The sequence below is a fragment of the Montipora foliosa genome, chromosome 4, assembly GCF_036669935.1.
Source record: "Montipora foliosa isolate CH-2021 chromosome 4, ASM3666993v2, whole genome shotgun sequence".
Lineage (NCBI taxonomy): Eukaryota > Metazoa > Cnidaria > Anthozoa > Scleractinia > Acroporidae > Montipora > Montipora foliosa.
In genome coordinates, this window is record NC_090872.1 from 25,976,517 (window position 1) to 25,999,879 (window position 23,363).

Consider the following 23,363-nt stretch of genomic DNA (forward strand, 5'->3'; position numbering starts at 1 on the left):
GCGGTTTAATTTCAACAATTGCTTCTAACAACGGCTTTCAACATGGCGGATTAAAAAAAAAAGAGTAGAAGAAAAAAACCTCAATGCACTGACTTTAAAATTACCCTCCCAACTACTGAACCGTAGGAAGCATGTCTTTGAACCTGAATATTTATGGGAGGCTGTCTCAATCTTCCTTCGTCCCAAAATGTTAAGCGTAAAAATTAGAGGTTCTTGACAGCCATTCCATCGCATTCACGCACAGGTCCAGCTACAGGGCAAATCGGTGTGCAGCCCGAATTTCCGGGGATTTATCATGACGGTACGACGATCTACCCCAGTATCCATAGCTACCACAACTGTCTCTATTTTCTCCACATACGTGGATGCCCTTCTTTTCCAACGCGTACGACATGAAAGACAGGTCGTTCCTTTATTTTTAAACGGGAACACACCATCTACGCAAAACAATAAATTAATAAACGATTACGAGACGAAGCCAAGGAACAAAAACGCTACATTGCTTAAAATTACAAACTGAAATTATACGCAAAGGACTATTAACGACGTACAAAGATAATATAGAAATGTTAAAACAGTAAGCGTATTTAACTAGGAGGTGTTTTTATACAATTGCGATTTCTTTAAGTATTTCGAGTTTTGCATGCATAATCAGAAGAAAATTTTGAACATCTTGAACATCTCAGCGCACCGGTGGCTCAGTTGGTTGAGCGCCGGGCTGTGACGCGGGAGGTTGTGAGATCGGCCGGACCAACACTCAGGGTCTTTAAATAACTGACGGGAAAGTGCTCCCTTTGTAATTACATCTGCAAATGGTTAGATATTCTAGTCTTCTCGGATAAAGACGATAAACCGCAGGCCCCGTCTCACAACCCTTCAATGTTTATAATCCTGTGGGACGTAAAAAAACCCACACTTGTTGCTAAGAGTAGGGCACGTATTACCCGGTGTTTTGGTCTGTCTTCTGTTGTGTATCGTGGTTGGGAGGGTAAAAAAGGGCCACAGTAATTGGCGCAAGCTGTTGTGGCGCTCTGTCAGCTTGACTGGCAAAGTTAAAAAAAAAAGGTTGTGCAGAAAATATAATATTTAGCAATAAGTAAACAGAAATTTAGTATCCCGCCAATGCTTTGTTCTTTCATGCCAGCTATAACGTATGTGACTAGGATTGTAAAATCAAATTTTCGTTTGTTTTCGTGTTCCGCCAAACTAGGAAGAAGTCCAAAAACTTTCTGCGGACACGCAGTTAATCTGCAGCCAGTGAAGTGTTTGCTCTTTGTCATTGCAGAAGGTACAAATTGCATTGTCTAAAAGGCCGTCGCGAAAAAGTGTAGCGCGGATGGGGGAAGCAGCAGGTGGGTGGGAGGCAAGTTGTGAATCACTTTATTTTGGAACATTATTGTTTTGACTTCGTTTGTGATTGTAAATGGTAGTGGATAGACCTTTTGGATGGAGTCACTTGTAAACCCGTGGCTGGGTATTCTATAGGGAAGATATCTGTTTACAAACATAGCTTTTGTTTTTCAAATGTGCCAACCACAGGAACAAAAAACCTTTTGTTTCGAGAGCCAATGAGGCTCTGGTTGGCACATTAATGACAATAGCTATAGGTGACGTCAACGATATCTTCTCTATTTTGGGTACTTGGAGGAACGAAAACGGTCTTCAGAAGAGCGGAGCTGGTAGGAGGAGGAGAGGGGGGTAAATTGGGAGAGGCATTGTTTTACACTATCTTGATAGTTTCGTGATTCACGCAATTATTGAGAGTGCACCACGTAACGCCGTCATCACCTCAGTGCTGTGGTGCGTTCTTCAATACGTCACAAACGGATTTTCTTTCTTTACTTCAGATATCCGCTCAGTTTGCCTGCATCTGCCTTTGATATCGACTTTGATCACTTTTTTTAATTTTGTGTCTATCAGTTATTGCCGTACTCAAAAAGCGATAGCATCTCCGTTCATTGCCTAAGAAATGACAGGCAACGGCATTCAGGCATGTTTAATATCCGTGTCTTTTTTGTGTTGTGTAATTGTACCACAATCCGTGTTCACTCGCATAATCTGGTTAACAAGATCGTCCTTATAATCAGGTCATGGCTTAAAGAGAGAACGTCAAGTGCTTTTTTTTCTATGGCTTACGAAAGTTAAACAGTAAAGATAACACTTGAACTGAAGACGAATGTCACTTTAACGACCAAGAAGGGGCATTACTTTCAAATGCAGCCATTTACTTCATGTCAAGAGCGTTAGCCGGGTTTGAGAAATTCCTAAGCGAGGGTTGCTCAAAGATACACATACAACTATGAATAACTTTTGTATTTCATCTATAATGAATGACAGACGTGTCACAATTTTGTGTCTCAAGAGTGTTAGTTTTCAGTTTTAAAATTTTTTTCTTACCCGGAAAAGAGTTCTTTCTTTCGTCAACGCCAAACCCACAGCAAAAAGGAAATTATCCTCCTTCGCCTCATTTTTAAACACTTTAACTTGCCTCCTCAGAATGAATGTTTCACTTGACGTTCCGTGTACCGTGACTGGAGAGAGTTTATTTGTTTAGAACAAGAAGTAATACTATGGACCATTTCAATAACTACTAGTTGTTACACTTTCAAGACTGGTTGAAGTTTAACTCTTAGAGTTCTCCAGTCTTGGGGATAGCACGATAATGTACGGAAACAACCAACGGCCAAAACCTTGACCTGTAATGTAACAGGTCTCCGAATTTGTCCATTACTTTGTAATATTGCAGATTTTAATAAATTTCAGTTCACGTCCTTGATGCTTTATTGCCTTTGTTTTCGGTTTGCGTAGCGAGTCAACCGCACTTTTAAATTAACAATAAGTTATATAACGTAGGTATGATTTTTTTAAAGTTTGCCACAGAAAGAATGAGAGATCATCCATCCTTTCTACTCGTACTTTTGTGCGTGGGACTAAAAAGAAACGATCAATAAACTTTTCTAATAGTAACAAAAACTAGACAAGCAGACAACGACAACGTAACCCGGCAATGTAAAGAGAGTAGGTCACAGAAAAGCAGATAATAAATGAAATTTCTGTGCTGAGGGATAAGTTTAAGGTTTAATTTATGACAGGGTATTTTGAATATTTCAGTAGTGGCAAATGTTCATACAAATCTTAGTCATAGTAAAGCAGATAATTTAAACTTCAAATGTACTTTACCAGTGGCTTGGTTTATTGAGTTTGCCCCAAAAAATATGATTAGAGCGGTTTTTAATGAGTGTCGAAAGTAATTACTTCACTCAGTGATTGGTTCAAAGTTCTCGCGCCATTTTTTCAACCAATCAGAAGTTTAACCAAAACCAATGGTGGCTCGCGCGTGCACATTTTCCCGCGCTTTGTGTCGGCTACGTGTAATTACTTCGAGTTTTGATTGGTTTACTGGATTGTCTCCGTCCTTTTTGATTGGCTTAAGTAATTACTTTGGTTTTGGTTTCACCACATTCGATTGAAACTCGCTCTGTGTACAAACAAAACTGACTAATTGTAAGTGCCACAGGATACGGCAACACGAAAACGACGCTTATTGTCATTTGCCACTCGCGTTGATCGCCAATGAGGGAGTAAATAGGGGCATCATTTTAACCCAAGGGCTAAGATTCGGAGACCTACTGCTTTGCGAGAGCATTTTCTCCGACTGATAAATTACAAAAAAATCAAGCCTTTTAAGGATGCTGGGTTGTTATATATACGGATAAAAAATAAATTTGGTATAGAATGGAATCGATTTTCAATGTATCTAGTTACGAAAAAGTTGAAACGTGACTTAAAATATTGAGAAAATGCGTCAGCATGCTCTGTCTTGAACAAATGGTGAAATCAATCACAGCCACAGTGTAAATATTTTTTATACACGTGACTTAAGAACCAGCTACTTAACAAATACGTACCACATCCTAATCCCATTAACTTCTCCTTTGCCGAAAGATCCGGAGAAGAAAGTGATTAGCGGAAGGATTAGTGAGAATGTTACGCACAAGACAATTTATCTTGGTTGACAAACATCGTCAAGTCTAGTATACTGAAGCTATCTTAACTTGTATAAAAATAGTAACTACGATTATTAGATGTTAATAACTTTAAGTGCGGCCATGATTTCTTGTTCTTTCTTGTTCTCAAGCGACCTACGGTAGTTGCAGCAGGTTAGAAATTTTGTTTTAAAGCGTGCCGAATCCACAGTGGATTTCACAATACTTAGAAAGGTTGTGTGCTTATCAGGCCACATCCACTGCCGAGTGAAGACGATTTACGATTTCCTTATCCTATTATTTGATGTTTATGCGGCCTTAAAATATGTAGACTTGGTGAAGGAGCCGCGAAAATACTTAGGCTATCAGATAAAGCGACAGTTATTAATTTTCCTTATCAGTCACTTTGACACGGGGCCGGACGTTGTGGGTAACGTTGAGTTGAATAAAATAACCGTTACTGGCCAGTCATCCTTTCAGTACTGAATTTTTTAATTCTACAAAAGGGAAAGAGGGCAGAATAAGGACATTCTTAACATTTTGGTCTCAAAAAAAGGTAAAGTCACTTCATTTACTGTCGTTAATTCCTTCAGCTACGAGGATGGTATCAATGGAAGCCGACGGTTGCGCCCTTTACCCCCCTCCCTCTGTCAGTGCTCGATTTTACCGGTACAATGATACAATGATACAATGATTTGCTATTAGTCTCTCCCCCACGGGGCTTTTCAGGACTAATTTTACAATACTTTTGTGGGGGACTTTAGCCAGACCGCTTGTTACGCAGTTTACAATTAATTTTTATGGAAGTGAAAGATGCCCCCGTCCAGCTTAGGTTAGACCACAACACCGGGGACTACGTCGGTACATCGGTACATCTTCACGGATCAGATGAAAGTCGAAACAGACGTTAAACGATTAGTTAAAGTCACCGAGGATCGAACTGGGGACCTTTTGCTCCGAATCCGCGCACAAATCAACTGCGATACGCCTGCAACTGGTCTAACTGAATCAGTACCCTACCACTTACTTGCAGGCAGGGTATTCATATCCAGCAGTTATTCCATTTTTTTTTTAATTATTACAGTAAAGAAAGGCTTCATTACTCAAGAGAGAGAAACAGTAGCTCAATGTTGGTAGTATAGTATGGTTGTCATCAAGATTTGAAATTGTTCTTGCGTTTCTGTTTAGAAACTTACAGTTTCAATCGTCGCGTGCAGGAAAAGAATTTGAGAAAGGACGTATCTTTAATGATAAAAAAGAGCGAAAGAAACTTTACACAACGTTTGGATGACTCCATGTCATCATTTTCAAGTGAAAAGAAAATAAAATTTGATAACTTAATATATACCGTGCGAGGTGATAAAACGTAAAAGTGTGCATGTAAATAGTGACAAATTTAGATAAACAGTTTTGCGCGTATGGAGTCTGATTGTGTGTTCAAGCATGGCCTCTTCTTCTTTATGAATAACATTTCATAAATCAGACAGTCCAGTTTTCCGTTGCACTTTTGTAAAACGGAAAAATTGTTGGAAAGGTCGCCGATGGTTTCAAGAGCGTGGTCGTTCTTTAAACGTATCTTTGTTAATTAAAGGCCATCGCACACCTGAAATGGTCAATTACCAGACGAGTTTCGAACAAACCCTTTATCTTTAAGTATATTTCCAAGCAACCTCTAAGTTTCAAGCTCCACCGAACAATGCGGGCAACCATCAAAGAGTTAGGCCATGAATGATCAGTCGTTAACATGGTCAATAACTCCACCCCGCCCAAAATCTAGCTGTTTTGGAAAATGTCAGTCATTAAAATTGCTCTTTTGGAAGAGTTTTAACTCTTGACTTCGTTGGAGTTTAGCAAAACCATGGAGAACAAAAGGAATCAACACCTTAACGTTGGGGGCAGCAGTAAAAGAAATTAACTTACCATCAATCAATGCCACCTTGGCTCCTATGGTGAGCACACTTTAGAGCTCGTGAAATGTTTGTCGGTACACGCTGAGAGCATGAATTATCTCATCTGCACTTAAGGTCTCTTTCTAAAAAAAAATAAACGAGAAACCTGAGCTGAGTTAAGGTTGAATTTAGTGCCAAGTGTATGGCATATGTAACAGGGACTGTAATGGCGGAAACCAGAAATATTTTTCAACTCTTTTTCTCGATAGCTATAAATATCCATAGGTAATTTAAAGCAATGGGATGGAGTTGACATACATGAGACACGCACTGGGTATCGATTCAAATTCTTCAGAACATTGTACCCATTATTATCTTTCACGGAGAATAAACAAGCAAACAAACAGCGTGTCGGCCTTCACACCAGAGAAACAAGTCTAGCTTGAAAACGATTAATTGCATGTTGTAGTTGCAATTGTGTATTACTCGACAAAGATGCACTGGGCAGGCGATAGTATCTACTTCCTGATAAACAACAGCTGGGCACTCCCAGTTTCGGAAGATAAAAGGATTCTTGGTAATTGCAATTGACGGCTTATTTCAGTGATGTCTCATTTGCGGTTCCTGATCCTTCCTGCAGGGTGTCTTCCATAATTCTCAACTCAGCTGGCATGGAAACGAAATATTCAGTATTCAGCGTTACGAGTATCTTACAACACGAAAGCCTTTCTCCTTATCGGGGTCACTTCATCAGTGCCACAGCACCCCAGGCAGTAACGTATCCCTCAGCAGTTAGGATGTCGTTAGCAGAGCGCTTAGCAGGTTTGAGTTTTCTTTCTATATCCCGTCTTACCTTCTTTTTTTCCTTACGAAATCCTTATCATTGAGTGAGAAGATTCGAGCCGGAGGCAATGGCGTCACTTTTGACCTGTGCTATGCATAAACACGACGACAATAGTGGACTTGTTTGTCATTATTAGACGAGTGTAGAAGAAAAAAACGCCCAAATGGCATTGTAGAGTTCACCAGCGTCTTTGGCAGGCGAAGGTACGAAATGATAGTGGCGTAATCCTTCCTTTTTTGGAAAAATCCGCTTGGGTGTTGAAATTTTATGAATAAATATTGATCTCTTCAACTAGTCGACCGAATACTGGTGCCTTAACGCATGAAACTTCGAAAAGTGGTTTCTTTACAACGCATCCCTAAACGAATATGAGGGCGTTTAGAGACGGTAAGTGGGTTTAAAACGATTCTCTGCAAGCTTGTTTACAGATTTGCGAGTCAAAAGTTGGATCCTTTTTATCTTCTTTAAAGATGGTGTCGCTAAACAGAGCCATTCGTACTGAAGCGCAATGAAATTCGTCATAGCTTTCGATGCATACACTGGAAGAGCTTTGTGGACAGAGGACACCTTTTAATACTCAATAACTCGTATCGAGGTGTGAAAATTATTGATTTAGAACCTAATATCCATCGATGTGCCAGTCTGAGACCTAAATTAGCTTCCAGCGGTGCAGGTTCTTTTGAGAGAAATTGATTTGCGTTTGAAGGCCCACATCTATTACCCGTTTTACGTGAAAACGTCTTTGTTTATAAAGTAAAATAAAATACTGAATCTAGAAAAAATCATGCTTGTTACAGATACCTTATGATGTCAGTTCTTTGCATGCAATCACATTGCAGAATGTGTAGAGCAATGTTATTGTTCATTAACCTTATTTTTCACCCCGGATTCACAGACCTCTTTCTATAACTTATGCCTCGTCTGTTTCCTTTCGTGAGCTTCGACTACCGTCGTACCATTTTAATTACACCGTACTGAATACGTCAACGCGAGTGGCAAGACTGTTACACCGGATACAGTCCGCGGTTTTGGCAAACTGAACTGAGTCATTCGTTTATTTGGTATTGAGGCCAACGCAGTATATTTGGATTTTAAACCGGCAAGACAAGCAGTGAATTTTATGGAATAATGAAGACTCGTTGCTGTTATGTTCAGTGACAAATGCTACACAATTACTACAATGTGCTGTGTTTTCAAGAATATCCAGTAGATCTTTCTTCAAAAAAGAATGGAGGCAGTGACAAGCGGGAAAGAATGCCCTCATTGCGACTTATTAATATAACACGGAATCGTTGTCTTCCTCTTTTCACATTATAGTCTAGATTGTCCTTCCCGATTGTGCTAGAATGCGCTTCTGCGCTTTGAATTTTCCAAATCGAGTCGGGTACATCGAAGACGGGTACTTCACTTAGTTTTAGGATTGTATATAATGGTGACTACTGCTATCATTCTTAGTAATAACTCGGACTATCGCAAGATGTCCTTATAGTGCTCGTTCTTAGAGATCGATGACTTGTTCCGTTATGAATACGGAATCAAAGTTCCAGACCCTACGATGGCTCGAAAATCATCACTCCGTGTTTCATAAGTTATTATTCCATTCAATGATGTATTAAGGATGCTTCCCCGTTTTTCTCAGTTATCTGGGCCTCAGCAGTGTGTAGTGAGACATTGGTTGTGCACCTGTATGCTTCATGTTTATGCTGTTATTTTACAGTTCATATTTGTTCAATCCATTCTTTCTCGAATGAAAACGACGCTATCAGAGAAGCCAAACAGCCTTGGTGGAGCAAAGCTTGAAAACGCTGCAATAGCCAGAGAAAACTGAACTATTTCATGGATGGATAGCCGTGCTTAGATGACTGACCATGCAATCCTAAGCTTTAAACGAGCGTTGGGTCATTTTTGTGACTTCCTTGTGATACTGTACGGTCGATGGACTCACTTTAATCTCAACCTTAAAACTTAGCATAATTTTTGCTTGCTCACGGCCCACCCTTTTACACGTCAGCGTTCAATTATTTGGACACTTCAAGTTTGTCGTCTCAAGAGAGATTAGCTTAAAAACCCCGAGTGCTAAGCCAAAAATTTATTGTTTTGGCTTGCGTGTCTCGTACAAACTTCATTTTTAGTCACATTTACGGCTTAGCAATTTAGCATCCTTACGAGCTGTCTTCTGTGGCTCCAACAGTCGCGAGGGGTTAATCGGTGATGACATGCTTAGGCGCCTTGTTTACCAAGGTAAGTTACTTTGGGTGGTCGCTTAATTTAAGAAAAAATTAACGTTCCACGGTTAGTTCTTCCCATGATCCACAGAAGAAAGCCATTGACGCTCAAGATAATAAATTTAAGGGCAGTTCTCAACACGACTGGCGACGAAAAAGAAAAGAATGGACTCCATATCAGCTAATTAGTAGACGGGGTACATGTGTTATTACTAATTTGGTCTCCTTCATTGCAAAACGCTTTCTACTTAACAGGTCACAATGTTAATCCGTATGTATTCATTTTTATGCGACCTGTTTGCTAAGGTTGCAGTGCTAATCGGGTTTTTTTTCTTTTTTTTTTTTTTTTTCTTTTTTTGCCTTGAACATACTCTCGAAATTTTTCGTAGGATCTGTGTATGATTTAAGAACACAAGAGATTCCACCTCCACCATCATAATGTCTGTATTCAACACCTCATCGTAAGGGTGACTTGGTCAAAACTTACTAAACGACGATCAACCATAGTTAACAAAATATTTGTGCGTTTTCTGACTTTGGATTAAATCATAAATCAAATGTAATTCAATCATACTTTTTGTAAACAATAACAGAACTCTATATGCCTCTTCTACCAACCTTCATCACTAATCATGTCCTTGCATGCATATGGGCATACACACCGCATCGTTCGTCAAATGGGACCAGAATTCAGCTAAATCAAAGAGCTTGATTTTTTTACTTGTTTTCGATTTTCTAACATCCTCGGTATCGCGTTGATTGAGCGATCGTTTTTTTCAAAATTCCAATGACCCACCAAGTGTTGAGTGAACAGCGCATACTCTTGACTGAGTGCATGCTACAATCTGCACACCAAATCCTCCGGCGATCAGGTTAGTTCATCCCATAACTGACTCGGTTTTACTCAGTTCTTACCACTTATTCGTTGATAAGCTTGGAAGATTTCTCCGTGGCAAGGCGTGGCAAGAGAGAGGCGGCAAATTCAGTCTTATGCCAACTTGATTAGTCATTTCATGCACAAACAATTACCAAAAGCTCAGTCCGTTTAAGAGGCACATGCATCTGTGTCTAGTCGCCCTCCGTTTTTATCTCCGTCAAAGGAGATGAAGGGAACTGCTTCAGTTCTTGATCATTCAACTGCTCTGCATTATTTGAAACCAAGATGCAATTAAATCGCAACATTCACTACGATTAACACCGTACTGGCATTTCTCTCCGTAATAACTTCTTGTTAACTGGATCAGTGCAGGCGTTGTTGTGATCAACGAAAACAAAGAAAAAGAAAATGCAGTTGCCAAATTAATGAATGCAATCAGAACATCAGCAGGTATGGTTGCAAAGAAAGCCGTGACAAGAAAAGTTTACAATCGAATAGTAACCTATAAGGTTATCTCAAAGAGCAAAAAAATGATTTATTGTTTCTTTTCCTTTCTGACCTTGATTTCGACCTTAGCTGAATTGACTTCTCAAAAAAGGTGTTTTTTTCAACGGCCGCTAACATAAAAATCAGTTTTAAAAAGTGTAATGTGTCTCCTTTCAGTCTCGAACTGTAGGATTTACTTTACAGCTTAATGTTGCAAGCGGATTGGTAAGTTAACGTATAATAGATCTGCAGCATCGTGATGTATTGATGTATACAAACATGAAAAAATGCGTAGAAAAATTGATCAAACTATACTTTTATGATACATTTACACAACTAACAGTAATTTTGACATCCTTCTCGTGTTGGGGGTACAGGGAAAAAACAACATTGACCTCAACTCAATCAAGGTGGGGCAAATTCTGCTGGAGATACAATTTGTCAAACTAGACAGTTGCCTGTCGGCGATACGATCAAACTGAAAATTAGGCGCCGGTAATTAAGGCCTGGCATTTTGTACGTGCTCATTTGGCTTTGCAGCATGATTAATAGCCTTGGAAGGAATCCTTGTCGGCGGAAATGACACCAATTACTGGGTCATGGCTATGTGCTCCAAAGATATCATTATATTCGGTCCGCACTTACTTAGCAATATTAGTAGACAGCCTCTGTGAGAATGTGACATCAATGGACACTGACCATTCGTATTTTTTCAACTTGTTGAGACATCCTGCGGTACAAGGCTATTTCCATGGCTTAACAAGAGTTTTTAAGCATGCATTGCTTGTAGATTGTTCGTACAAAAAGCTGAAATCTCGCACAGTCTCAGAGCAAGTCTCAGAGCAAACACCGATCCATAATTCTCTACAGAATTAGTCGGCACAACCGATAGAAACTATGTTTAAACACATCAACTGGCTAGAACATCGAACAATACAAAAGAAAAGTCAAATCTTTCTCGTTTGCTAAAAGCTGATGGTCAGCTTTCTCTCAACGTTATACAGGACGAATCATTGCTCTTTTAATAAAGGACGGCAAATGTGTTCGTCGAAAAGTTCAAGTTCAAAGCACCAGTAGGAAGCCAGCAAGGTTGCTCTTCAATTTGGGCGTTAGGATTGCTGCTCGCTATTGTCAATTTTAAATTCCTTACGTGAAGTCAGACAGTCCTGGATATAATAATTTTAGGCAAAAAAGGAAACACTAGATGGCTAAAAATGATTGCACACGAAAAGAGAGCAACGATACTTGCATGTTCGGCTTGGATATTCAAACATTCTGATTGCTCATGCAGTTTTCATAACCAAACGGGTGCTACACTGCCAACTTCGTCTTAAATTACGCCTCTCCTTTCGACTCTCATTAACTCGACTCTCTTAACGTTAGTTTAATCCGATACCAAGAAATTCATTGCTTCGACCCCTCAGCCATTCTCTTGGTGTTCCTTGCAGCCTTAGGAGACAAACGATGGAAGAAACGTAATCTCAGTTTAAAAATCACTACCAATAAAAGTAACTGTGGTCCAACTACTAATCGAAAGTCAATCTAAAATCGTACCCAATTAAGTATGTAAAGCGTTCGAGTGTATCAAATATCTTTCCGGATCGCTCTTGCTTTTTCTTCATCTTCAAAAGGAAGTGAGAGAATGGCTCCAACCGTAGGCTTGCATGGAAGACGTCAAGGTTTTTTTTTTTTTTTTTTTTTTTTTTTTACGCCGAAGCAATAAAAACATGGAAAAGGTTGACTAAAGTGCACATTAACGACAAACAGATAATTGACTTTGACTCGTCACCTTGCCATTTCACTTTGGTTGCATGCAGATTACCCCTAAAGTGGCTGACACTCACTGTAATATGATCTTTATTGCGTTAAAAGCTAATAAAGTGTTTTCATTGTTTTGGCAATGTGGGCTACTTTCCTGACAGCTTCCGGCAATTTTCCCATTCATGTAGGAAGAGTCCACTTGGGAGAACGTAGAAGCTCTTTATTTCAATTACTACGGGCCCTTGCTTTGAAAAGAGACGCCATGCTTTATGTTGAAAATAAAACTCTATCTCTTCAATAGACCACTTTCGAATTCTCACGGTTGGACTGGATCTAATGGACTGGACTAATTAGATCTAATGGACTGGATCTAATGGAGACTAATGCCGGCAAATCTTTTCAAGCCCGCATTAGCCTCCATTTCATTCTAGATCCAGTCCAACCGTTACAATAAGAAACTGGCCTATTCCAATGTGGACAATGGTCTTAGGTTGACAGCTATGTAGTTAAGTCAGTGGCTAATGCTATTAGTCCAGTCTACCCAGAAAGGGATACTAACTTGAAATTTCAGTTCTTTCAGTGGCCTATAACTTTACTATAATATATCTGCAACACGATTCGAATCTTCTTTCTTCTCTCTTTTCCCATACAGACGTTATTCTAGATAGCCAAGATGATAAGAAAGGAAAAAAGCCCAGAAGAATGCGCACTTGCTTCTCCCCTCGACAACTTCAAGTCCTGGAACAGGCCTTTACCAAGACGCATTATCCAGATGTACTATTGAGAGAGCATTTGTCCAATTTTACCAACATTCCAGAATCAAGGATACAGGTGACAAACAATAACCAAAAACCGATTTAACAAATAGCGAGATTCTTACTTTTACGATACTGTGTACAGTAGGAGTTTGGCTAATGAATGAAAATGCGCGTTGAAAATCCCAACACCCAATCGTACCGAGCACCCCTAGCCTGCTCATAATGAAACAAAACTTGAAGAGAATTTCTTATAAGTGACTTTCTTCCTCTGAAAGTGGTAATTTAATGGCAGAGTCCAAGCTTTCTCTCCGATTTTGGAAGTCGAAATGACCAATAGCCTGTGTTCAGCCGTCCCCTCCCCTCAGAAAATATCGGGGACCAGCTTGACTAGAGTATCAAAACACCGTAAATTTGTCCGGATGGTAGGCAATAAGGACTATTTCTTTTCCATTGAAGTAAATGTTAAGATGGTGTTCCATCTAATGTCTCGTCCAGGGCATCTAAAACCTTTTCCAGAACTGTTGGAACGGAACTTAGTGTAACATTTATTTCCCTGGTGTGTAGGTTTGGTTCAAAAATCGAAGAGCAAAGTATCGGAAATACGAAAAGTCAGGGACAGAGAGGAAAGTCCGCGAGCATGACAGTTCCGGACAAGCGAATGGATATTCAGAGCTATCTCATCTTGCCCTCTTCCCAAGTTCAAGAACAGCTAACAGACCAGTCCTATCACCAGTTCCGAGGAAACCAAACCTGGAGCATCCATATAATAACACCGAGCGTCTTCCAAACGTTTCAACCTTTTTACCATCAGTTCGTGAAATGTTTTCTCATAACATGGTTGCCGCATCTCCTTTTCACTCGACATTCTCTTGTACACCAGAATCCTATCGACAGCAGCCATTTTCGGCATGCTCTCTGAGACATTTTACTGACGTACACACGTTCGGTTACAACTAATATTAAGGGTAATAAACCCCTTATATAAAAATATGAAGGAACCTTCCATCGACATCAAGTTGTTGCGAGAAACATCTCAGCAGAGCTTAGTTTCCGTCTCTGCTTGTTAACGAGCACTTAATACTTTTTCTTTAGTGATACCTCATGAGTAAATTTCACGCAAACCCTTAAAGGAGGCAATTTTAAAGCAAGCTCAGGTTCATTAACCTGAAATATATTTGACAACTTCGTTTTCTACTTTCTGCAATTTCATTGGTGTTGGACGAACAATATGAGCTGATGAACTCAAGTGGCAGGTTCAAAAGACGTCAGTCGCAATTTCAAACCTTTGATGGTTACAATAGGGCCATGTTTAGTTTCACGTACGCTGCTTTAGTCTCCATCAGTTTAACCATAACTGAGCTCATTTTACCTTGTCACAAGGTTTTGCGTTAGGTTTCCGAATGTCTTGGCCAGCAAACTCGAACACAGGAACTTCGATGTTATCATGAGAGTCGCACCCTTTGACTGGTCTTAGAGAAATGAAGTACAGTGGAAAGACGAAATAACGGGGCCTATATATAACGTAGGCTGGATCTGCCAGCGGTGGTTAACGTTCGGACTGACATACTCCTCCTGAGACAAGGAGACGCAGGCACACAAAAGTCAGGAAATCGCGAATATTCATTTATTATATAGATACTGATGAAATACCACGATTTCTCCTTTCACTAAAAAATCATCTCTTCACCGCGCGCAGTGAACATATATCATTTTTATCTTTCACATGTGAGAATATAGGTGTCGTCATGGTAACGAACATGATAAGCCAATAAAACACGAGCTTCCTCTTCATTGTAAGATACTTCTGTGCTTTAATATAAGTCTTCTTTACTACATTAACATTTTTATTGCAAGATTTTACATTATAATGATTTGTTTTTCATAACTTTCATATCTTGTTTCATGTTACACAACATGCGTGTTTTAGCGGTTGGTGACCACTTTTTCATCATGATTTCGAAAATGAGTAAAACGAGTTGTTTTAAATCTAGACATTTCATCAATATCTATGTAATAAACAAAACATTACATGGCCGCTTGGGGACACGAATTTTATCTTCGAGTACTGAAAGTATCTCTCACTCCGAACGGTTCGCTTCGCTCACTCGTGGGAGATACTTTCAGCACTCGAAGATAAAATTCGTATCCCCGCGCGGCCATGTAATATCCTCTATATCCTTCGCATTTAAACGAGAGATATTCTTAAACCCACTAACAACAAAATGCAGAGAAAAGAGCCTGGATACAACGAGCTTATGTATAACGAGGAACTTACAGTGAACTGAACAGCGACAACAAAATTTTCATACTAGTAACGAACATATTTTCCTTCCATCTTGGCACTACGTTAAAGCACTGTACTCTTGCTGAAACAACAGTTGCACGGTGCTCAGAACTGAATGACAGGATTTGATCCCGAGCATGAATTGTTTAGACTCTCTTAACGCATTTTATACAAAGATGATTTTAGTGTCTGTACCCTTCAAAATAAAATTACTAGAAAAATTACTCCATTTACATCTGAAATCATAATATAAGAATGAAAGTTCAGTTGTCATGATTCTTTAACAGCGACGGCACAACGATGCATTTTATTTCCGCTTAGTAATTGAGGGCATAAAACTGATTTGTTCTTGCATGATATACGTTTCCCAGTTACCTAATATTTAACAAGCATGAACATAGTAAAAAGAAAAGTTTAATAATGAATAAGACGATAGTTAGGCAAGAGAACTGCACTTTACCTTTTAATCATACATGTTTTGTTGTTGCTATTAATTATTTATGATCAACCTCAGTTTGTAAGTAACAATAAACGTCGCAGCTCTTGGCCGTATACTGTTGCATTTCACATGAAAATATGGTCTATACACTATATCAAGTAAACCTGTTACTACCTAAACAAGGAACATCCACTTCCGCAACTTTCTTGCAAGAGTTGAACTCTGGATTTTCTTTTATGAACGGTTCATAATAGAAAATCCAGAGTGCAACCCTCCTGGAAAGTTAGTTCATAAAACTGCAAAGTTATCAAATAGTGCTCACCAGCAATGTTGATTGCCATAAAAGGTGGCAATTCAACTTTTGGCACCCAGAAGGGATTGGGGAGGATATATTTTAGCACCGGATTTTCCAAGTAGGAGAATTCTTGTCTTGAGTATCACCACATCACCACACCAATTGGGCCGGTCAAAAAGTATGATCAACTCAGGCCAAAAAATAATCATTGTGTCAAAATATTAGCGTATTTGGCCAAGTTTTATAAATCTTTTCTTCTAAAATGACAAATATATCTGCACTATCAGACTAAGCCGGACAAATTTCCAAGGGTCAAAAGGTTTGAATTTTTCGTTTATGTTTCTTTTAATTTTTATTCATTGTATTATGTTTCATTCAAAGCTATCAGCAACAGTTCCCTTGAGAGGATCCTCGTCTCGCACCTAGTTGTTACGCAAATAATTGTTATAGCTATATATCACGATGCTCTGTCGATCTTTTAGCAACTGCATGTAAGCGGGATAGCTGAAAGGGAAATTGTTGGGACCACATAACAGAAACTGTGATCAATGGATCTCGCTGACCCCTTAGCTTGCATACTCTTCTATGGATTCAGTCAAAAACAGAATTCTATTTTTTTTTGTTATTTTTAAGAGGTTGCGTATTACAAGGCCTTATTTTGGTACACCTTTCCGATCTCCAAATGGCTTACTCTCTCTTTTTCTTAGTACTGTTTATTTTCTGCAGTCATGGAGAACAAAGAATTTTACAACATTGAGAAATGGAAGGTGGATTTGTCTAAGGCACTTTTACATGTTGACCTCTAATCTTACCCCAGAGAATAAGGTCAGCAATCAGTAAAAAAAGACATTTTAAAGCTCATCTGACCCCGCACATTGAACTCTTGTAAAAATTGTCAGTGCCATTAAAGGTCCGAGTTGTTAATTGCTTGTTTGCCGGTACAGTATCCCGAATTTAATTATAGCGATTTTTTTAACATCTTTGTGAATTTTGGCTGGGTTTGATATGGGGAAAAGATTGAAAAAACCTAATAATATTATAAATAGTGAAAAGTTTCAAAACCGTAATTAAATGACGAGCACAAAATGGTTTTAATTATCAGTCCACGGATGAATCGTTTAGTGCTGCCTTTTGAAATCCAGTCTGGCTCCGTCTTTAACTGGGACTGAGGCCTACAACTTTCTGCGGTTTGGGGAGACGCAGGTTGTTCTTTTTTTTTTGTTTCGGTTGAGCGAAAATTGGTAGCTTTGGTTCACAACTTGGTTATCATGAAGGTACAAAAGGTACATAAAGCTTGTACTAAAGTAAATCGCCACCGAAAAGGAAATAACAAAACTGCGAAAATTGACCCATGCTTTTCCTTTTCAAAGCATCTATCAGTGCCGAAAGAGGGAATGAAACCTTACTGTCAAGCCGTTTTTCTTCATCTTCAAAGACACAGAACGAGGCCAGGATATAGAGAAAGGAGGAAGGGGAGAGAACGACAATTCTGTTAATTGAATACATTCATCATATTTCGCTTCCATGTAGTCTCTGTTTGATTTCGACTGGAACCCTTACCGAATGGCAGACAGCGTCGTGTTTTTCTTTAGTTTTCCAATAAAAAGGCCCGTGCGACTTTTAGTGTTAATATCATCTGGTCGTGTTTTTAATTACGTTATTCAATGGAAACCGATATTTATTCCATGTCTGGAATTCGAAAGACTTTAAAAGTCTTCAAAAGTAATATTCAATTTAACTAGCATTAATCACTTTCTAATTGTTATTGGGCTATTTAGTTCAAACAAGTTGCTATTGTCTTGCAACGTGCGGGAAGGCGAAACAAAAGAATGCTACCTTTAAAGATCATTATCTGTAGAGTGCACTGGTGTCAGCAAAAGGGCCGTTTTATCCTGATTTCGATGCATTAAGTACACAAACTTTGCTTTTAATGCAAATTTATCCCTAAAAGCTTTCACAACTCGTACAAGGATAAGAAGTATGGAGTCTAAGAGACAAGATTTTAACCAAACATACACATACGACATATTCCAGGGCGGCCTTTCGAGACGTGGAAGCTACTGCTTTTGAAGCTCAGTTTCAGCTATTTTTGTAAAAATGGCATGCTTAAAGGCGCTAGAAATACATATGTTTGATGTCTACGTTGTTAAACATATTTCAAAACTGAAATAGACTTCAGGCACTAACTAAAAGCTTCCATGTTGTTCTGTACAACCTAACATAACAATGATCCTAATATTCATCATTTTAAACCATGTCTGAGAACTTAAGTTAGCAGTCTAACGACGACACTGTCCTGATAAATAACTCAAAGTACTTCAGGGGAAACTTTGACGCTTTTTTATCTTATAAACATAAAAAAGAGATAAAACAGATAACAAAAGTAAATTGTAGAAATGTTGTGAACTAATTAAAACGCTTCGTGAAAAAATTGAAGTGACATGTAATGTTATACGTGCGTTCAACCATAGGGCTTCATGACCCACTTTCAAATGAAGCCATGTTCTACAAGAAAGATTTTTCGCTGAATTTCATTAACTAGCTCTTTTTTTTACTGGATACATGCAAGTGAGGACGAAAATGGAAGTAACGCCGAGAGATAATGTGATTGTATTCTTCTTCTTAGAAATCGAAAGCGTATTCAATTTTTATCCCGGAAAGACCAAAAAGTACGTGAATTACAATAAGACAATTTATACCTTTTTCGGGGGCATTTTACCACCTCAACGCACTCTTAGACCGTATCCCAAAAAAAGCAGACTAAAAAATGCATTTTCTTCACCGTCTTAAAGGAAGGGTCATCATAAAGCAAATACCTATTACGGAGCAAAATGCAAATTTTCGTCGCATGTAGAACGTCTCGCACAGAGTAAAGAATAAAGCCTTTTACAAAGTTTGGCTCTCGCTGAGACTTCTTCATCAATTCTGTGATTATCTTCACCGGAACACGTTCTCCAAAATGCTGAATAACTTGACGTTAATCATAACTCAACTTGTGGTGTGACGTTAACAATTTTTGTTTCTGTCGCGAACTGACTTTTAAAAATTCTTATTTTTTATGCTGAAATTTTATTTGAGAAAAAAGGGGTTGCAGTGTGATGCTGTCAACAATAAATGTATTTTATTTATTCGTTTCTTACAACGGCAAACGAACCCAGTAGGTTTTTTGTTATTCTTCGATCCGGGTGGCCTGCATCAGTTTTACCACACAAAACCTAAGAAATATTTAAGAAAATATCATTGATAAAATTTACTGTCACCTCCTACTTCCTGACAAGACCAGCATGAGCATTACAGAAAAAGATTAACCCACTTTTTCATCAGTAAAGCTGTTTGTAAAACTGAATATTCACGTTAGTACAAAAAGGCGAAATTTCTTTGGAAACGCCAACCACTGTCAACCCTCCCCTTTCTCGAACTAACAGTACTCAATGGCACAAAGTGAAGAGAAAAGTGTTGACCTGAGTCAATCCTAAAAAAGTAAAAAAAAAAAAGAAAAGAGAGAATTATTTAAAAATGACGGGCTCTGGGAACACGTCATCTGGAATATTTAGATCAACAAGACGAATCTTCAGATTTGTTTACTCAAGTTTTGAAAGCTGACTGACTGAAGAAACGAAATCTGGTCAGTGTTGTTATGATCTTTAACTGACCCTGCATAGACTGTAAATGAATGTATCTGCTCGGAAATGAAATTTTTGATCACAGGAGGCGTGCTTTTTGGTGCGCAGTATAACGCATTGTGGATAAAAAAAAATCCCACATACAAAAAAAAATGCTATTTGAAGTAACAGCGTTAGCCCTTTTTGTTTTCGCACGTTTTTCTATAAATGTAACAAGGGCCCATCGTAATTTAAACGGTTGCCCTGAAATAAAACTGGCTAAAGTTATTTACACAACCACTACTTTTTTCTTTTGCATTTCTACTACCCGCTATGGACAAAGTAAAATTACACAACCAGGGCATTTACTTATGCTGGAAAGCAGAAATTTGAGGGCGCCGTATTCTCTGACATTCTTTGCTGAAGATGAAGTATACCTACGATTTCTATCTGTTTTTATTCATTACAAAACTTTACCAAAAGGTTACATTTAACAATTCCTGGGGATTGCATACATTTAAACTGCATATTGGACTTGAAATCAGAGCAATCCTTAACGGCTGATTCAGTTTTTAAAATTATTCTTTCTTTGCAGCCAGGAGTCATAAGTCAACGCACAACGATGAGAAAGGGTTCATCAGTGCGTAATAAGAGATTCGGGAATTCGTAATTTTAAGGGTTTCGACAGATCCTCTATAAGCGGTAGGAACTAGTCTAAGAACTGCATTGCACAAAACTGTTTCAAGCAAAGCTTGCCCAATCGAAATAACTTGTCTGCTCGAGTTGGCTTCAGTTGCAGGTGATGCATTTGAAAAAACAATCTATTTACTTAGCACACCAACTCTTCTCTTTAATTAATGGCTTTCGTTTAAAAATACATGTGTAAGGCACTTTCTAAACATATTGTCTTTGTTTTTTCCATGTCACCTTAAGAATTTCCAGACTGCTCTTTTATCTCCCAAAAATTTTTGAATCAACGATTCATCTGCTATTCTCTATCCTTTTAATTTTAATAAAAAAGAACGTACTATCCTAACAAAAAACAATAGTATTTTCTCGGGGCTATGCATTTTCAAACAGATACATCATTCTTTTCTCATTTTCATTCTTTGCCTCAATTTCTTGCGTTTCCACGCCGATCCCTTTTTTTTTTTCGATCTAATAAAGAGAAATAGCGACCGAATGTAGTTCTTCCATTACAATGAGATATTTCTAGTTCTGTTGTTTAAAGGTTCTTTGATCCTTCAGTCTCAATTAGAACTCTACGCTGACGAACGCGTTCACTTCAAAATTGAAATGTGTCATTTTGGACTATGCCTGTACAGTTTTGCTGAAGAACTGAAAAAAATGATGAGGTTTAAATCACAGTACGACGTGAGTGATCCATGAATACGATACAAAGACAGCACTTTTGAAAGCAAAATTCACTTATGTAACGATAATACTAACAAAATAGGCAAATTGTACTCCAGAAGGACTCAATTTCCGCGTGCATTCTACAAAACAATAACTTTCGGCGGAACCATGATCTTTAACAGGGATATCGCTTCAAGGACTCTAAAAGACAGAAGAGGAAAAATAAACGTCTTTCAAGAGATCTTATTGGCTAATCTACGGACAGTCCCGTCATTTAAAACACAGTTCACAGGTTTCCAGTTTGCACTTTTTATTGGAAATGACATCTGAAATGTCAATTTGTTACGTTTCTATTGAGAAGGCAGAAAAAAACAACAAAGGCTTTCAATTTACTCCTTTTCTAGCACACTAGGAAATGGAACTTATCGCTTACATAAAACGGCTCAGTTCCATGGGATACGAACAGATTTCACTGCTTGCAATTCATTAACGCCCGGCGTACGCGTAGGCTGCAGTTATTAAGAAATAAAGTACGCCGGCGGAAGTAGTGGAAAATTCTTCTTTAATAACTCTTAACACTTTATGTTTTCCTCATTAGTAGAGATTGATTGATTTGATAGATGATACTTCGAAATTGAAATTGAAAATCTAATTTCCTATTTTATGATGGGTGAAACGCTAAATGGCCTCACTTTTTGGAACAAATATCGTTCACTAGGAAATTTCATGGATACAAGGACAAACCAAATTATTTTCCCTAATGCAGCAAGACATCACCACAATCAAACAAAAAGCAGGGAAGAATGTTTCAAACCAAAGTTCTTAGGGAAAAGCCCCAAAAAATAACATTTATGCTTTGAAGGCGTTAAATCGAAAAAGCGATAAAAATAATATTTGGCTGGTAAAAACGCCGCATGAATAGCAATTAGAACATAATTCTCATCAACTGTTTTCACACGATTAGTGCAAATTTGAAAATCGCCGTCAAAAAAGAAAAGAATGTCTTGCCAAAAGCATACATTTAAGGACACCTAGACGACGAGTGTATCTGCTTTAATAAACTAAACTAAGCGTTATCATTTTGGAATAGTCTTATAATATATTATTTGACATCCATTTAAGGGTTCATATATATTTCACTGGCAAACATTTCACCATTTTGCCTTGGATACAAAGAAAAAACACATCTCAGGACTGACGCGCATGCGTAAAAATATCGTTTATTTTTGGTTTATTTCACATCCCGAAAAACGCATAAGGATCCTACTATAATGAAGCACAATACAACTATTATTCTAAATAAGATAACAAGCACGATTCTAAAACATTAGCGCAAGATATGAGACTTTGACTACAGGAGAAAAAAGAAGAAACAAAACTTGTCAAAGGATTGCTGTCCGTATGACCTCACTGAGGCAAAGGCAATCCGAAACGGCAGAGCCAACAAATTGGTCTTTTTCAATCTGCGCGTAACTAGAACTAGCCCGCAACGCATTAGACTTGAAATATGATCATATCGCATTTAGCAAGTCTTTCTGTGCTTGGCCTTTGTGGAAGTGACTTCTGTAGATAAAATTAAATATTCCGCTTCTTTTTAATTTCTCGAGGACCGGGAGATTTTGACAGTGTTTTTCGTAAAATGAGACTTCAATTCATCTCTTCCTGTAAATGGGAAACATTGCGTTAAGGAACAAGGCGTTTGAAATGGATTAATTTCCGGCGGGTAAGAGCTGGGGGTGACTTTTACCAATACGAATGAAATCAGAAATCAATCACAAGCAAGGTTTTTAATATCGTATTGGACGAGTGAATTAGTAATTCTGCTTGGGAGATACGTGGTGAGATGAGAAAGAATGTCACTAGATAAATAGATTAACAGTAGTTAATTACCTTTTATTATGTATCAATCATATAATTTGCCATGATGGCAGTGAGATCAACAAAAGATTTATAAGAATTTAAGAGTAAAAGCAATTTGAAGATCTTTCCGTGGTTTTCAAAGTAAACAGGTCAATTTATGATAAAAAAAAAAGTAATTTCAAAGGTTTGCGGTCTTATTTTATTTTATTTTCCTTTTTTCAGTAAAATGATGCAAACCTCAGCGATTCAACATTTTAATCCAGGGAGGAATTGACAATCTTTTCGGGGAAGGATGCCTCAGTTTCCCTGCTCAAGTAAAGAAGATTGACGAAAACTAAAGCAACCTCGCGGCTTTCAGTAGAGATTTTGAAGAAGAAAATACCTTTTTGTCACTCAAAGCAAGTCCTTTTTTTAAAAACAAGAAAGAATAAAAAATGAGAAAATGGATAAGGTTTGCATTTTTGGTGGGGTCATATATTGTAACTTGGTGTCGTCCCCAGAAAATGCCAATAAATATGGTTCCAATCTTCGAGAAATAATATTATCTGGAGCTATGAAAAATTGGTTTTAAATTTATTGAGTAAGAAATTCACAGAAAAATTAACGTAATTATTAAAGAAAATGTTATTGGCCTTTGCGGAGTGTTAAAGGGATTTATGACATCCAAATCGTATTTCCAGAAAATTGATTACATGGCTTTG

The 23,363-nt window shown here is 38.2% G+C and overlaps 1 protein-coding gene across 5 annotated transcripts; it reads left to right on the plus strand.

The window, feature by feature from the left end:
* The first annotated feature begins 173 nt into the window (after window positions 1-173).
* LOC138000451 (diencephalon/mesencephalon homeobox protein 1-like) lies at window positions 174-23,102 on the plus strand. 5 transcript variants are annotated; one of them, XM_068846878.1, is made up of 4 exons: window positions 174-1,288; window positions 12,721-12,899; window positions 13,391-16,163; window positions 22,885-23,102. In XM_068846878.1, exons 1-3 carry the CDS (start codon window positions 1,123-1,125, stop codon window positions 13,781-13,783), a joined length of 738 nt encoding a protein of 245 aa, XP_068702979.1. In that variant the 5' UTR covers window positions 174-1,122; the 3' UTR covers window positions 13,784-16,163; window positions 22,885-23,102. The 5 variants fall into 5 exon arrangements, with proteins under 5 accessions (XP_068702979.1, XP_068702980.1, XP_068702984.1 ...); XM_068846879.1 differs by lacking the exon at window positions 174-1,288 and adding an exon at window positions 6,512-6,697; XM_068846883.1 differs by lacking the exon at window positions 174-1,288 and adding an exon at window positions 7,047-7,106.
* The last annotated feature ends 261 nt before the right edge of the window (window positions 23,103-23,363 follow it).